The 15,324-nt window shown below is 29.1% G+C and overlaps 5 protein-coding genes across 6 annotated transcripts; 3 read left to right on the top strand and 2 right to left on the bottom strand.

The window, feature by feature from the left end:
• The first annotated feature begins 356 nt into the window (after positions 1-356).
• LOC111678159 (NADH dehydrogenase [ubiquinone] 1 alpha subcomplex subunit 2) lies at positions 357-977 on the top strand. Its single transcript, XM_023439418.2, has 3 exons — positions 357-533; positions 627-733; positions 804-977. The coding sequence occupies exons 1-3, from the start codon at positions 436-438 to the stop codon at positions 884-886; spliced, it is 288 nt and encodes a 95-aa protein (XP_023295186.1). The 5' UTR covers positions 357-435; the 3' UTR covers positions 887-977.
• Positions 978-1,359: 382 nt separating this feature from the next.
• Positions 1,360-5,464, bottom strand: LOC111678144 (probable pseudouridine-5'-phosphatase). 2 transcript variants are annotated; one of them, XM_046956404.1, is made up of 4 exons: positions 5,350-5,464; positions 4,976-5,293; positions 4,380-4,598; positions 1,360-1,991 (listed from the first exon to the last, which is right to left on the bottom strand). In XM_046956404.1, exons 2-4 carry the CDS (start codon positions 5,034-5,036, stop codon positions 1,579-1,581), a joined length of 693 nt encoding a protein of 230 aa, XP_046812360.1. In that variant the 5' UTR covers positions 5,037-5,293; positions 5,350-5,464; the 3' UTR covers positions 1,360-1,578. The 2 variants fall into 2 exon arrangements, with proteins under 2 accessions (XP_046812360.1, XP_046812359.1); XM_046956403.1 differs by lacking the exon at positions 4,380-4,598 and adding an exon at positions 4,045-4,263 and having other exon boundaries at positions 5,350-5,463.
• Positions 5,465-7,125: 1,661 nt separating this feature from the next.
• LOC111678160 (60S ribosomal protein L27a) lies at positions 7,126-8,555 on the top strand. The gene is made up of 4 exons (XM_023439419.2): positions 7,126-7,150; positions 7,522-7,839; positions 8,088-8,222; positions 8,427-8,555. The coding sequence occupies exons 1-3, from the start codon at positions 7,148-7,150 to the stop codon at positions 8,214-8,216; spliced, it is 450 nt and encodes a 149-aa protein (XP_023295187.1). The 5' UTR covers positions 7,126-7,147; the 3' UTR covers positions 8,217-8,222; positions 8,427-8,555.
• A 715-nt stretch (positions 8,556-9,270) lies between these two features.
• LOC111678155 lies at positions 9,271-10,740 on the bottom strand. The gene is made up of 2 exons (XM_023439414.2): positions 10,320-10,740; positions 9,271-10,249 (listed from the first exon to the last, which is right to left on the bottom strand). Exons 1-2 carry the CDS (start codon positions 10,660-10,662, stop codon positions 9,384-9,386), a joined length of 1,209 nt encoding a protein of 402 aa, XP_023295182.2. The 5' UTR covers positions 10,663-10,740; the 3' UTR covers positions 9,271-9,383.
• A 1,489-nt stretch (positions 10,741-12,229) lies between these two features.
• LOC111678158 (39S ribosomal protein L27, mitochondrial) lies at positions 12,230-12,956 on the top strand. The gene is made up of 3 exons (XM_023439417.2): positions 12,230-12,389; positions 12,457-12,620; positions 12,691-12,956. The coding sequence occupies exons 1-3, from the start codon at positions 12,326-12,328 to the stop codon at positions 12,892-12,894; spliced, it is 432 nt and encodes a 143-aa protein (XP_023295185.1). The 5' UTR covers positions 12,230-12,325; the 3' UTR covers positions 12,895-12,956.
• Positions 12,957-15,324: the final 2,368 nt, after the last annotated feature.

The following is a 15,324-nucleotide window of genomic DNA, read 5'->3' as shown; positions in this document are numbered from 1 at the left end:
AAAATATTTGAATGTAATTTCACAATTAACGTTTGAGAAGTTTGAATGAACTATTTTTTCAACTTAAGTTAAATTGTTGGAAAAAAGTAATATTTTGGATTTTTCTCTACTTTTATTTATAAAGTCCATATACGATAGTTTAGTTATCGACTTTTTTGGAACAAAATAGTTTACTTCAACTTTTTTCGATAAAAAGTCGATTGTTCAATTATTCGAAAGTCGATTTATAAAATCCTGTTATAATTGACGCCAAAAAACGCCAACATTTTGACAACATATATACAAACATTTGCATCACTTACCATTTCTAAAGACAGCTGTTTTTGACATATTCGCTAAATAGAAGAAGAAAATATTTTGTTGTTTTTAATCCAAAACGGACAAAGCATTCCGTATTCCTGTGCGGTACATTTTTCTACATAAAAATCAAGCAAAATGCGTGTTGCCATTACAAGATTCACAAAAATGAGTCCTAAATTAAAGGAACTCCGCATTCACTTGTGTCAAACCGGTGAAGCTTCCAAGGGAGCCAGGTAAATTGCAAACAAACTGGAACAAACCAATTTGAGGTTACATAATGTGAAACAGAAAGGAACTAAATTGTATTTTCTTTTTGCATCTTATAGAGAATATGTTGAACGTTTCTATCCCACTTTAAAGAAAGATAATCCCGAATTGCCTATTTTGATTAGAGAATGTTCAGGAGTACAACCCCGTTTGTGGGCACGCTATGGTAAGTATATACAATATATTGGCAATAAATGGTATTTCTTATTGAGTTTTCACTTTTCATTTCTTAATAGCTTTGGGCAAGGAAACATCGGTACCATTGACAAATCAATCTGCTCAAGATATTCAAAAACAAGTCGAAGCTGTTGGTAAATAAACATTAGATTCAAAATCTTAGTATCAACATTATCTAAATTATAAGCCAATAATTATGTGGAATAAAAAAAACAGAAAATTGAAAATTTAAAGTAAACAGTGATTTGATTAAAAATTGTAATATAAATCAACTAAATGAAGAGAAGGTGGGTTAATGAAACTTTTCAGTGTTTAGGAGCTTGTTAAAATCCGGTATCATATATAAAAGAGAAATTAACTAATTGTAAAAGAGAAATTAACTAATAGTTAAAAAGGAATTCAAAATTCAATGAAAAAGATTATTAATTAAATTTTTACTTAATCTTAAGTCGAGAGCATGAACATGATAATTCAATTTAAAAAGTAATACCTACATACCTGAGGACTTAACAGCAATAATTTCGAAAATAAAGCTGCAAAATTTACTCTAAGATTTTTTCTGTTTGGCTAAGAATTTTTCTGTTTAAAGTAAAAAATTAAAAAAAAACAGATACATGCTTTTCAAAAAATTAACATTTATTTAAATTCTTATAAGGTAGTAGTGTAATTTAGGTTTTTTAAACCTAAATTTAAGTTAAGCTCAGCTTGCAGTTTTTTTTACAAATATGTAATTTTACTAATAAGGTACATACATATAAATGTTTTAAATAATCATAAAAAAGCAAATACTAATTGCAACGCAAATTCATATTCAAAATACATCTTTCTGAACATTTACTTTTCAAATGGTGGCAAACCATATAATTCCGGTTGGAAATCCTCTAATGATTTCAAACGTTGAGTAGCCAATGCAGACATTTCCAAGGGTACACGTTCATCAGGTACCATTACCACTTGCATGCCAGCACTATGTGCAGCTTTAACACCATTTGGTGCATCTTCGAAAACCAAACATTTGGCCGGATCTGGTTTGTCGGGAAAACGTGATGCAGCAATAAGGAAAATATCAGGAGCAGGTTTACCCTGTTTCACTTCAGCATCGGTAGAACCGCAAACACGATGATGGAATAGTTTAAAGACTTCACGATGATTGGTGATTTTTATTTCGACCATTTCCTCACCTGAACTGGTGGCCAAACAGATTGGTATATTGTGCGTATGTAGATGACGCAAAAGTCGTTCAGCTCCTGAAAATGTTTATTAATATTATGTGTTTAATATGGGGTATTGTAATGTTTTACTAGATATGTTTTTTTTTTTTTTAAATAATAAAAATTAAAACACACAATCAAACTGTTGTGTTAAAAGCTATATAACCATAAAGCTGTATATGTATATAATTGCTAATTATTATATTTATTTGAAAATCTATTTAAATAAATAAATTATCTATAATTTGAGCTGTTTAAAAAAATAGGATTTAAAACTAACATCTAATACTGTAGTAGTCTACTGAAAAATCAAAAATTATAAAGGGAAATTTGTACCTCGTTTCCATATACATATATACTATATGTATACAGTTATTAGGATTAGTTTTAAACTTTAATATAAAACTTTAGATTAAAAATTTCAATTGTTTATAATTATCCTGTTTTATACAACAGTATGTATAAAGAAACGGGATATACAGGCCTGTCACAGAATTCCATTTCGATCGAATTATAAATTGTAAATAAATCGATAAAAACATAAAAAATAATAACTTTAAACTATTGTCAATTTCACGTTAAAAATGTGAAGTGGTTTCATTTCGAAAAATATGTAATTTTCCTTTATGGGAGAAGAAAATTATGAAAGTTAATTTCACTTTTGATCGGAATGGAATTCTGTGACTGGCCTGATAGAATACAAATTAAATTTGTTTAAAATTTACTCAATTCTGAATTATTTTCTATCATTTTACTACACACTAACAATTAGTTATCATAGACAACACAACTTATTTTAGTAAAAAGGCACTACGGATTCCAACTCATCACTGCCAATTGTTTAATATATTTTAGTCTGAATTTTAAAATAATAAGTTTAGGACTTTTTCTTTCGATTTTGCTAAAATAATATTGTAACCATTGAAAATTTATAAAAAATTTGGTAGCAGAATTTATCTTTTTTTTTAAAGCTGATCTGCGCTGAATTCTAATCTGGTCTCAGTATTTTTATATCATAGTGAGATATTTGTAGGGTTAAAATAGGGTTTACTTTTATTGTCACATTAAAGAACAATATGATTTGTATATGAAAATAAACCACTTTGTGATATATACAAAGTCCATTGAAGTTTTTGCTGACAATGTTTTAATCGTTTTTGGACTCATTCCTGAACAAAATTTGCCCATAATTAACCCTAGAATACATATAAGCTAAGCTTATTTTTTAACGAACTAAAAGTCTCTACGAAACTTCTTAAAGCAAATTTGTATGTACGTTGATAATATGATTTTCGTAAATTTTAAATGTGTGTCCTATAAATTACAATACTAGATTAGATGATGAGTGATTTTCCACTGTCACTTTGTGTAATTTACTCTCAATAACTTATTTGTTAAATATATTCTATAAATTCAAATTTATGTTATTACTGCCTTATTCATAACAATTTATCAAAGGTTTATAAAACAAATTTCGTATGAAAATTTGATTTATTAACCATTGAAAAAGTTTATGAATAAGACAATCAATTATCAAATTTATAAAACAAATTTTGTATAAGAAAAATATTACCCACATACACACATATCTTTTGTTTTTTTATTTATAACAACAAAAGAATGCATACTTTGTGCTATAATTTACATAAATATTGTTTTAAAAAAAATTAAAATAAACACTACACATATATTTATAAATGAATGATTAATATTAGAGCATTAGGACTAATTAATTTCAAATATAAATGTGAAAAGAAAAAAATGTACATCAAGTGATCAAACTTTAAAATTATATTTGTTCTCCTAAAAATTAAAAAGAAACTTTTTATTTTTTCTATTTTATCGACAAGTTTTTTCTTTTTTTTGATTTTATACAAAAATTACTTAATTTTTATAAAAGCTAATAGTTTATCCCACATGAGTTGCTAAATAGTTAAACCATTTTATAAAAATTAAAAACCTACTAATGATCTATTATAAAATTTAAAAAAAAACGTGCAATTTTACAACAACACTAAAAAGATTATTGAAAATCATATTCAAAATGAAAGCTTCAAATAGAGAAAACAATAGCCATTTATTTTCTAACCTGGCTTCAATGGACAATTGGCTAATAGCGTACGGCATAACTTATGGAATTTTTCCAAAAACTGTTGCGGACTAATGGGTAAACCCATCTCGGTAACCGCTATTTCAGCAGTGCGTGGTTCCGTAGTGCCCAAAACTTTAAGACGTACCTCTATGGGATACGTTTTATTATATTCTTCTGCTATTTGCCTTATGACTTCCTCGTACACAGGTTCAGTATCTGTGAGCCAAGAGGAGAAGACAAAAGAAAACGAAGAGAAAGAGAGAGAGAGAAAAAAGAAACAAAAACACAAAAAAACAAAAGCATTAGTTCTGATGTGATCTTAAGAATATTACCTGGTAATAATTCAGCATTCTTCATAATTTGTGAATTTACTTCTTTCTGCAATTTCGAATATTCTTCAGGCGTAAGGGGAAGATTATAGATTTTTACAATACGTTCGCACATTTCCATATGACGTAATCCCATTAAAGTCATTTTAACTTCCCATGTATAGGTTTTGTCATATTTATCCAGGATTTGTTGAGTAGCCTTTGTATATAGGGCTTCGGTATCTGCATTCGTTTTGAGTATATTATGTGTATATGTTTAGGACTAAGTGGTTCTTAATCACAAACATGATTCATTTTGGAGCCTTCAATTTAAATATAATTTTAAGGGTTTTTGTTTTAAATGTTAAAAAACTAGTTTTGTGAACTTTTTCGCACCAAGTGCGAACCTGGCTAAACACTGCACCCATAATTGTTTAGCTAAATCCATGGTAGCTAAATCCATGCTTTCTTACTTGTTTTATAGTTTATCAATATGAATAAGATGGCCACCCTAAACATGATTAAGAACCACTGTAGTCCAAAAGAAACTACCTATGTTATCTTTTGATGAGTAGAAGTTCTAAATGAATAAAATATTCTTTCCTATATAAAAAACTTACCTAATAATAAACCATCCATGTCAAAAATACAATGGGTAACATTTTTGTAAGTTTGGGCCATATTTCAATTGCAATTTTTATAGAACTTCCGCAATAGAAATAAACAGTTCAAGGTTAAAAATCAGCGTTTGTTCTTATCACACAAATTTATAATAACAAAACTATTAATGATGTAACTGGAAGGAATGTTTTACAATGCAATTTTTCTGGCAAAACTTAAAATTTTCACACTTTTCTGTAATAACGAAATAACAATTTGTTGTTTCTTCACCAAATCAAGGTCACGATTACATTAATTTACTGCTGTACCGTAGAAATCTACAAGAAAAAAAATAACAGCTGTTAAGTTTTTTTAAACCTTTTTAGAAAGTCACCTTTCACCAAATAATTGCATGGCAGAATAATATGTAAACGACCCTAACAGGGTTGCCAGTTCAAGTCGAATAAGCGTTTTCCTCTTATGTGGAATACTTTCCCACATTTTGAAAACTATATAAAATTTTCTTTAAATTGAATTAAAGTGATTAACATCTAGGGCAATTAAAACATTGTAGTTTCTAACAAGAGATTGAAAACAATGAATTATTATTATATTTAAGGTAATTATAAGATCTAAAATCCTATTCGGTGGTCTGATTTTATGCGGATTTGTATAATTAAAACTATCTGATCTTTATAAAGTTCTCAAATGAAACATCCTACTCTTCGGGATATATCTCCAAAGAAGCCGGTGTTGCCGGCTTATTTAGAAATCACAAATTCTAAGCAGTGTTGACAACTAAAAATGCTAATCAAAAGAGTGTGTGTAGAGTTCTATATACATATCGGGTTTTTAACAAAATCGATAAGAAAAAATAGAATAACTCATTCGAAAAACCAATCAAAAACAAAAAGTCTAATATATATTATATGAGCCTTCTAGTTATAACAGTTTATAAAAAATTGTTTTAAAATATAATTAAAATTATTAAAAATTATATATTTTTTCAAAAATCTTCGTTTTATTGCTACTTTTCATAAATTGCAAAAAAGTCGACTTTTTGATGACACTATTGAATCCTAATAACAAGTCAGATATTAAAGGAGGTCATTGCAGTTATGAGTGTAGGGTCATATATGTTCCTTACCATTTAGCCTTTTCTATACGCCCTGTTCCTAATAGTATAATTTTTAATATTCCATAACAACAAACCAATGCAATTTACACGTAGTTTTAACTCCTGTTCCCACGACAATCGGCTCTTCGCGCCAGACAACTCAACGAACAACGACCGAGGCATGTCAGGAAGGACCTTCGTGTATACGAAGAAAACATACGAAGTTATGTTCAGGATCCCTTATACAGCAGCTCTGAACGACATTCATAGAGACGCCATCAATACCGCGGTTTCAGGTTACCGCATGAAATAGAGAAGAACCTGCCGTGGAAAACAAGAGTTGCTCTGGCACAACTGAGATCGGGATGGAGCAACAGGCTCAATGCCTACTGGTCCCGCATAGACCGTGCCGTCCCCAATATATGCCCATCTTGTAGACAGGGTCCCCATGATACCCACCACATATTCAACTGTCAGCCCACCCTACTTCACTTAGCCCAATGGATTTATGGACTAACCCTATTGAAGTAGCCCAATTTCTCGGCTTGGACATAAATACAGAACCCCCGGATTAAAATTGTATAGTTTAAGCTGTTACAACAACAACGAACAACGACCAAGGATTGTCAACCCAGCCACCAACTTTACACGTGTTGCTGCTACAGGAACACGTAGTTTCTGGAACAAATTTTTCCATGTCTGTACATAAGGAATCTTCTAAAGAGAATTAAGAAAAAGTTTCTCAACAAAAGTTTCCTTGTGTGGACCAGGTCTTACGGTTTGTCAAATAACAATGTATTTTTCGTATCTCATGTTTGTAGCAAACACTTTTTTATTAATTGAAACAAAAAAAATGCTTGAAGTAAAAGCAGCGAGTCGAATTACGCGAGTATAAAATGAGTGGAACACTTATTAATTTACTCAATTAACAACATTGATTTCACAATGCGTGATGTAGCAACGGCCAAAACAACCAAATACAACACTGTGCGTACTAAACACAGCACGTAAATATCGCTGACATGTGGAAAGTGCAACCAACTTCGCTGACTTCTTTCTTTCTAAAAAATTCAAGATGGTGAGTGGACGTAGTTCTTTACGCGAGTTGCCACAACTAACATAAAAAATGAAATTAACTGAAAAAGCTGAATAGTTTTAAATAAATTCTGTGAATTTCTCCGAGCAAACATCAAGCTAGTGATTAATTTTGATAACTATTTACCAAAATGGGGAAATAAGTGATAAAAATCTTAATTTTAACACGTCGTTCCTAACCTCAATCAACAACAAACGACTAAAAATTGTGTGTGAAAAGAATTGGAAAATAAAAAAAATGTATCTTGTGGCTACTCGTGTATACAAACCACGTGTTGTGTATTTCTGAACATGAAATATGAAATTTATTAGAATTTCGTTCCATTTCTAATTGTATATTTTTCACCAATCTAGTCGAATATCAAGAGGAAGAAGACCAGAAAGCTTCGCGGTCATGTAAGTCATGGTCACGGTCGTATTGGCAAACACCGTAAGCACCCTGGTGGTCGCGGTAACGCTGGTGGTATGCATCACCACCGTATCAACTTTGACAAATACCATCCCGGTTATTTCGGCAAAGTCGGTATGAGAAACTTCCACTTGCGTCGTCAACACAAATTCTGCCCCACCATGAATTTGGACAAATTGTGGTCTTTAGTCGGTGTCGACAAGGTCGCTGAATTGGAAAAGGAAAAGAACCCCAAGGCTCCAGTTATCGATTTGGTTAAATTCGTAAGTTGAAATTTTTAGAAAAAAAAGAAACCATTAAAGAAATATAATTATTAAAAGTGTTAAAATATAGAACATGAAGATATACCCTAAGGCGTCGGGCGGACTGAATGCGACCGTACAAATTGCTTTTCCCATGTAGCGAAAGCCTTTCAGATTCTATATTTATACAAATAATAATTTTAATAGAAATATTTCTATTATTTTGAACAAATTGTTTTATAATGTTTATTTTATTTTTATTATTACAGGGTTACTACAAATTGTTGGGCCGTGGTCACTTCCCCAACTTGCCCGTCATTGTTAAGGCCAAATACTTCTCAAAGAAGGCTGAAAACAAAATCAAGAAGGCCGGTGGTGCCTGCTTGTTGGTCGCTTAAGTTAAGGTAATGAGATTGTTTTTATTTATGTTTTTTGTAAAAAAATAAACAGTGACGATTTATACTAGTCCGTCAGACCTCTGCTGAGTGATTTCTAGTTTTTACCATAACTGAACTGAGTTTTTTTTTTTTAATTTTTTTCATATTTTTGTTATTTGCATTCAAATTTTTATGGGTTTTAATGTTTGTGTTTTCTTTGTTTCATTTTAGGATTCCTTTATCAACCTCTGATACGTTCGCTGTGTGAATACATTCGACCATCTAAAATGTATTTGTTTTTTTAATAAAAAAACCATCTTATAAAAAAACAAAAATAAAATTAAGTTTTATTAAAATTAATATTAAGTTGTTTAAAAAGAGGACGTGCTTTTATTTTATGTGGGATTAAGAATGAAATAGTTTTCAACTAATATAGTTTTTATTCAATTACATTGCAATTTGAATTTGATTGAATTGTGTGTTTAACAGTTGTTACTGTATACATACATCTTAAGAAATTTAGTTGGACATTTTCAGTTGTAATAGTTAATCATCGGAAAGCACATTGTTAGAAATTTTAAATTAAACCACTTTCGAAATTGCATCCTCAATTGGACACTCTTAGGTACAAAACATTTTTCTACAAATTTAATAAAGAGAAAGTACATTTTCGCAATGAAGCGATACAGATGCTATTTATGGCTGATACTATAATACATCTTGCAGTCTGTTCTATTCCGATTATAAGTTCTTCGTGCCTTTCTGCATATCTTATTATTTCTGAGTTGCATGGTAAATAGATCTTATATTTCCAAAAACATTGGAGAATACAACAACAGACTCCGAGTGTAGACAATATTTCTAAAGCAAATCCAATATGTCGTGGATTTTTTTAAAATCAATGCATTGTTATAGGATCAGTAGTCTTTGGGTCATCTGTTTGCTAACAAATGCACCGTTAAGAGTTTTGAATATTTAGTAACAGCTTAGACTTCATTTATATAGTCCAATAAGTATTTTGTATCAAGCTTTGGTCATAAGGTTTTTGATAGATAAATACATAGGAAGATCTTCCTTACTTGGATGCCATTAAGTAAATTATTCTTTTTATCCAAATATAACAATCCAATTACATTTTATTCAATTCAACAATAATAATAAATAAATTCAATATTAATAAAACCTCTTTTATAGTATCATCGATTCAGTAGTAACACTATTTAAAATAGGCATTTGATCTAATATATTACTTTTACAAATATTTAATTTCTCTAGGAAATTATTCTGGCCTAAATTTAAAGAACTTTCTAAATTCAAAATATTTTTTAAAAACCACAATAGCTCTTGCGTTAAATAAACATTTTGAAATCCAAAAAGAGTATTTAAAATGAATCCAAGATTTGTATGCCAAACTAATGATAATTGTTGCAATAGCAAAGAATAGCTGTTAGGATGACAAGCTAACAAATTAGCCAGTACACGAATTGCATATACAATCTTTAAATGCTGAGAAACAGTTTTAAATTCTTTAGTATTACAAATATTACTTAGAGAATAATTTATGAGATACATTAATTGGGAAGAGTTAAAATTGGCCACCAATTCTGGGACATTAAATAAAACATGAAAAATAATTTGTAAATGATATTCTGCAGCTAAGCAAGTAGGATTTTTTCCCATGAAATTTTCAAATACATAATCACGATCCTCTTTTCTTAGCAACACTTCAGAGTTTAAAACTATTAAATGTAGGCATATGGCGGCATCTTCACGAAAATCTGCTAGTGTATCGGCTACCTCATCATCTGTATAAAGTTTCCACAACTGAGGCAGCAATTGCATTTGCATTAGGAGTATAGCACCTTTATGGCCGGTAGCTAAAATATTGGCCAAAGTCCAAAGACACATACGCACCAACTGGGTTTCGGTAGTGTGAAGATATGTAACTAGATAGCTACCTGCTAGTGAAGATATTTTTTCACATACGGGCGCTTGGCCCAAAGACAGATTACACAAACACTCTGCTGCGCATAGTTGACGTTCGGAGTCTTTGCCTATAGTTTTCATAAATATATTAAATTAGAAACATAGAAACAAAATATATCCTTATATTTTTCTATATACCTGTTAGTTCCTTTACCAAGACTTGTATTGCCCCCGGTATTTTATTAAATGTTTCGATATTTTTCTCATCTTGCAGAAAAGCATGTGATAATCTATACATATCCTCATTGGTGGCATGTTTACGCCGTTTTATACGTCCAGCCAAACCAGTGACATCTTTTTCAGTCAAATTTTCCAATTCTTGAATGCGCGCTTTAATCTCTCCTATACCAAATCGTAAGGCGTCCAAAGAATTGGCACGTAAATGTTCTCGGTGTGATTTAGTATATTCACGTATTTTCTCTTTTAGTTTGAGGGTGGGCACTTTAATTTGTAAAGATTGTTCTGCGGTAGCATTATCCATTTTACCTAATTTAAAAAATTCACTAAAATAAATAAACAATTGGAAGAATAACACAATTCTACAAAGTAAACAGTGGCTCTTAAACTGCAGAAAGTGTTGCCCAGTCAAATTGTGTTGTACGACATTAGGGTTTTACATACTTACCAAATATAATTTTGTAAATAAAAGAAAAAAAAAAAACAAAGACAATTCTCTATCAACGAATTTTTATGACTTTTTTAATCCCTAGATGTACACAAACGGAATCCACTACAATGTCCAAAACGAGATTTTTGATTAAATTTTCTTAAGGTTTAATAAGGCTGTACTAAACTCGTTTATAACAAATTCTTAGTTATTACGAAGTCTCAATATTTTGGTTGCCATTTCCATACAAGTAACATCTCATATAAAGGACAATTTCATACAATTAAGCATGCATAGCTCGGAGTACAAATAGTGTTATTATTACTAGGTACTTTTTATAATTTTCTTAAAGCAAAATTCAAAATTGTTTAAAAAAGTTTTGAGTTATAAAAATTTTCCACGAGCATTTGTGATTCTGAAGACACATAAAAGTAAATATAATTTTTTTTTTAGTTTTGAAAAATTTTACAAACAAATATTATGTTTATCAAGATTCATAAATGTGCTAGTACGATTTTTTGTTCAAATTGGATGAAGTTTTTTTGGTTTAGTTTGTGGTCGAAACAGAGCCATTATTTATAAAAATTAAACGAAAAGAATAAAAAATACCTCTACTAGTTTTAACGTACATATGGTGTGAAGTTGAAGGATTTCGGAAAAAAGACAATTTTTGCTAATACTTAAGTAATAATCATATTATTACCAATCGTTGCTTAATTTTGTCCAAAAACACCGGTGTTTTTGGCAGCGATGCGCGGGCTCTTACCCTCAAAATAATCCTAATATCCTAATATATATTATAAATCTCTTTGTAAGTCTTTTTTTCTTTTTTTTGTTCGTCAATCACGGCTAAACGGCTGAACCGATTTTATTGAAATTTGGAACGTTGATAGATCTATCCTTGGAAGGTGTTATAGGCTATATTGTTTTTCAAAACAAATAGGTCTGAACGTAGCTTAATGTACAGCCTGCAGTAAGTGAGAACTTTTTTTGAGTTTTTGGTAATTTTTTCTCTTGAAAATCTGTGGGAAATGATTCTTGGTACTTGGTCGTTTTATCACTGTTTTTTCTTTTTTTTATGCAGACACTTTCTAGTAATTTTTCGTTTTAAAAATTGTGTAAAACTATTTTTATGTTTTTAAAATAAGCTAATCCCTTCGATCTGATCATGCCTCTTTAAGTAAGTTTTTTTCTGTTAAACATCAGTTCCTTAAATAAACAAATAAATTAATAATGATTTTATGATTATTATGGTATGATTCTAACAAAAAATATATGTAATTGGCTTCACTTTCTTCTAAACACGTCTAATTAAGAAAATGATATAAATATCAATTCCAAAGTTTATAAAACCTAACCTAATCAGCTGTGTATTGGTAACTCTATTATTTGTTGTGATGGAAACTCTATTATTTGCAATGCATTTCAAACTTTTTCAAACAGCTGCTAAGAAAAACAACATTTGTTATTTAACCTTACAAATTGTAAGGAAATTAATTGTAAATTATTATAAAATTCTGAATAAAAGTGTAAAAGAATGTCATTTACTATTTTACAAAAGTTATCTTTAACATGTTTAAAAGCAGACCAACCGCTGCTAAGTAAGATTATATTGAAAACAATAAAGAATATATCAAAAAAATATATAAAATAAATTCTCTTTTGCAGCCACAATACGTAATGCCAGTAAGAAAACCGGTGGTAGTACTCGCAACAAAAAAGGACATCCCAGACCAAAACATCGTGGATGGAGAGTACAAGATGGTCATTATGTTTCACAGGGCACTCTATTGGCCACGCAATTAACCACCAGATTTCATCCAGGTTTAAATGTAAATACATGAGAGAGATTTGCTTGAAATTTATTGCACAATTGATCATTTGGGTATTTTGTTTATTTAGGTTGGCTTCGGCCGTAATGGTACTCTGTTTGCTATGGAACATGGTAAGGTTTATGTCACCTGCGAACCTATTGATCCTAATTGGGATCATACATGGATACAACGTCATTATGCTGGCCGTGAGGGTCAACCTATTCATAAGAAATTTTTCAATGTTATTCCCGAAAAACAACATCAACGTTTTCGTTTGGTAGATGAAATTTAAACGAGTTTTTTTTAAATAAATTAATAATGTTTTTTATTGTTTTAAGGTAAACATTAATTTAACTATAACAATGTTTTTTTTTCTGGGGGTGTTTTACTTTGTAAATTATTTTATGATTTCCAGATTTCAGCAACATACGAAACCACAATAAATTTGTTAGGCACGCTTTGATATGTTAACTGTTAAATATCTAAAAATCGGCCCATGTACATTTTTCTTGATTCGTTTTTTTTTTCAGAAACTGTATCAATAAATTTTGTCACAATTATTTTGTGTTATTAATTAAAAGTGTGAATATATATATGTATGTTCACATAACTTTTATAAACATTTGGTTTTTTTGAAAGGAATCCTAATGTGTATGAGCAATTATCATAGCGGTTTTCTGCTAAATAACAAAACAAAATTAAAAAAGTATTTACATATGTTATATCTAACAAATTTCAGGTAATAGTAAAAATAATTCAAATTCAAGGCATTAAATACACACCATAAGTTCTATATTAAAAATTTATATGTATACACAGTAAGAAATTCATTTCAGCTTTTTTAAATTGTTGGTTATAGTTCCTGGTTTAAGTTATGGAGATACATGATCAGCAAAATGTTATTTTTATTAATAAAATAAACATGATCCATGCCTGCATGACATAGGAATACTAAAAGGATCATGTACTCCATTAATGTTTAGTAGTTTTTAGATTTCTTAATTATGTACTCCAAATTTTCACTGGCGTAAATCACTTATCTAAATAACTCAGGAATTAATAATGATTTTGGGGTAAAATTGTATATGAATGTACACGAAACAGGATAAAATTTGACATAGACATAGTCACGTCATGCTGATTTTTGAAGTTTTTTTATTTTTTTGGAACTCACTTCGCCATTTAAATCTATCTATCTATCTATCTATCTATCTATCTATCTATCTATCTATCTATCTATCTATCTATCTATCTATCTATCTATCTATCTATCTATCTATCTATCTATCTATCTATCTATCTATCTATCTATCTATCTATCTATCTATCTATCTATCTATCTATCTATCTATCTATCTATCTATCTATCTATCTATCTATCAGAATGTTAAATCGAGCATGTTTTTCGATATACATATTTGGATAAGTTTAGGACCTGTCGAAAGTTCTTTGTAGTCGCAATTTTTACAGGTTATAATTAGAAAGTTTTCAAAAACAACTGGAAATTTAAATGCCGAATAATTACTTTCGTGAATCTCATTACGGTTTTCTAAAATACTTTATTATTTATTCCTGGCAAACTGAAATTCTGAAATGTCTTAACTTGTAACAAAAATAGTACTTTTTAAAAACTATAAACTGACTATAGACTAGACTAAAGGCTTTACTAGAGTCTAGACTATACTATAGCCTAAATAATATATGTACTTCAAGCTGGTTTATTGATTACTAAGTGGAATGTCTTCCAAAAGTTTATAAGTTAAAAAGAATATCGAAAATGTCTGTGGTTATTGCGATATTGTCGATATCAAAAAGTACTGAAAAAGTACCAAAGTACCTGATTCATTCACTTTTTTCATATTTTTGCAATATAATTAAAAAGTCATTTGTTTAAAGGAACTTCAATAAAGTTGTTTTTTATTTGATTTTCTTTTTAACTAAAAAAATACCATATAACATAAATAAAATTAGATTATTTTTCATTTTGTTGTTTTGCATTTGAGGGGAAAAACTAAATGTTTTCGTTTTCTTGTTTTTTCCTTTTTTTTTGTTTGTTTATAAACTAAGTATAATATAACATATATTTTAATGGTTTAACATAAAATCTAAAAACTAAAATAAAAATGTATTTTTGCTTTTATTATTGTTATTAAATATTATTAATCATTATATTATTATTAACATTACATTTTTTTTCGTATGCATGTATATAAGGACAAATTGGTATTTTATAAGTATGTATAACAGTAAGTATAACAAGTTATTTTTTTCTTTTCATTTATATTTTAGATCTATAAAAAAGAAACAAAATTAAAAAAAAATTATAGATCTAATAAAGATCACAAAATGTTAAATTATAATTATTAAACAATAATAATAATAATAAAAAAATGAAATTTTATAGTTTTTTATAAAATATAAAGAGCGCAAGAGTTTTATAAATTACTAAATTAAATAATGATTAATACCAAAAAGAAAAGCTTTCTTCAAAATATAATTAAATTTCTAAAAGAAACTTAAAAAACTAATTCGTGCGTTTTGGAAACGTTTATAGTTTAGTTCTAATTATTTTTTTTTATAAAAAAGCCAGTTTTTAAGTTTTGTGCTTCTTTTAAACTAAAATTTAAGTTTATTCAATAGTTCAATAATAATTTCGTTGGTATGTTTTTTTTTTGCTTTTGTTTTCATTTACAGATTTTTTTGTTTTGTTTTGAGAAAGCAG

The sequence above is a fragment of the Lucilia cuprina genome, chromosome 2 (genome assembly GCF_022045245.1).
Source record: "Lucilia cuprina isolate Lc7/37 chromosome 2, ASM2204524v1, whole genome shotgun sequence".
Lineage (NCBI taxonomy): Eukaryota > Metazoa > Arthropoda > Insecta > Diptera > Calliphoridae > Lucilia > Lucilia cuprina.
This window is presented reverse-complemented; position numbering and strand designations above follow the sequence as displayed.

Excerpts from the sequence above, each read along its gene's own strand:
- LOC111678144 (XM_046956404.1), bottom strand. The coding sequence starts at position 5,036 with ATGGCCCAAACTTACAAAAATGTTACCCATTGTATTTTTGACATGGAT. Across the intron at positions 4,599-4,975 it reads CATGGATGGTTTATTATTAG|ATACCGAAGCCCTATATACA; the intron begins GTAAGTTTTTTA and ends AAACGAATGCAG. Across the intron at positions 1,992-4,379 it reads GAATGCTGAATTATTACCAG|GAGCTGAACGACTTTTGCGT; the intron begins GTAATATTCTTA and ends AAACATTTTCAG.
- LOC111678160 (XM_023439419.2), top strand. Across the intron at positions 7,840-8,087 it reads TTATCGATTTGGTTAAATTC|GGTTACTACAAATTGTTGGG; the intron begins GTAAGTTGAAAT and ends TTATTATTACAG.
- LOC111678158 (XM_023439417.2), top strand. The coding sequence starts at position 12,326 with ATGTCATTTACTATTTTACAAAAGTTATCTTTAACATGTTTAAAAGCA. Across the intron at positions 12,390-12,456 it reads AGCAGACCAACCGCTGCTAA|CCACAATACGTAATGCCAGT; the intron begins GTAAGATTATAT and ends TCTCTTTTGCAG. Across the intron at positions 12,621-12,690 it reads GATTTCATCCAGGTTTAAAT|GTTGGCTTCGGCCGTAATGG; the intron begins GTAAATACATGA and ends TTGTTTATTTAG.
- LOC111678159 (XM_023439418.2), top strand. The coding sequence starts at position 436 with ATGCGTGTTGCCATTACAAGATTCACAAAAATGAGTCCTAAATTAAAG. Across the intron at positions 534-626 it reads GAAGCTTCCAAGGGAGCCAG|AGAATATGTTGAACGTTTCT; the intron begins GTAAATTGCAAA and ends TGCATCTTATAG. Across the intron at positions 734-803 it reads CCGTTTGTGGGCACGCTATG|CTTTGGGCAAGGAAACATCG; the intron begins GTAAGTATATAC and ends ATTTCTTAATAG.
- LOC111678155 (XM_023439414.2), bottom strand. The coding sequence starts at position 10,662 with ATGGATAATGCTACCGCAGAACAATCTTTACAAATTAAAGTGCCCACC. Across the intron at positions 10,250-10,319 it reads CTTGGTAAAGGAACTAACAG|GCAAAGACTCCGAACGTCAA; the intron begins GTATATAGAAAA and ends TGAAAACTATAG.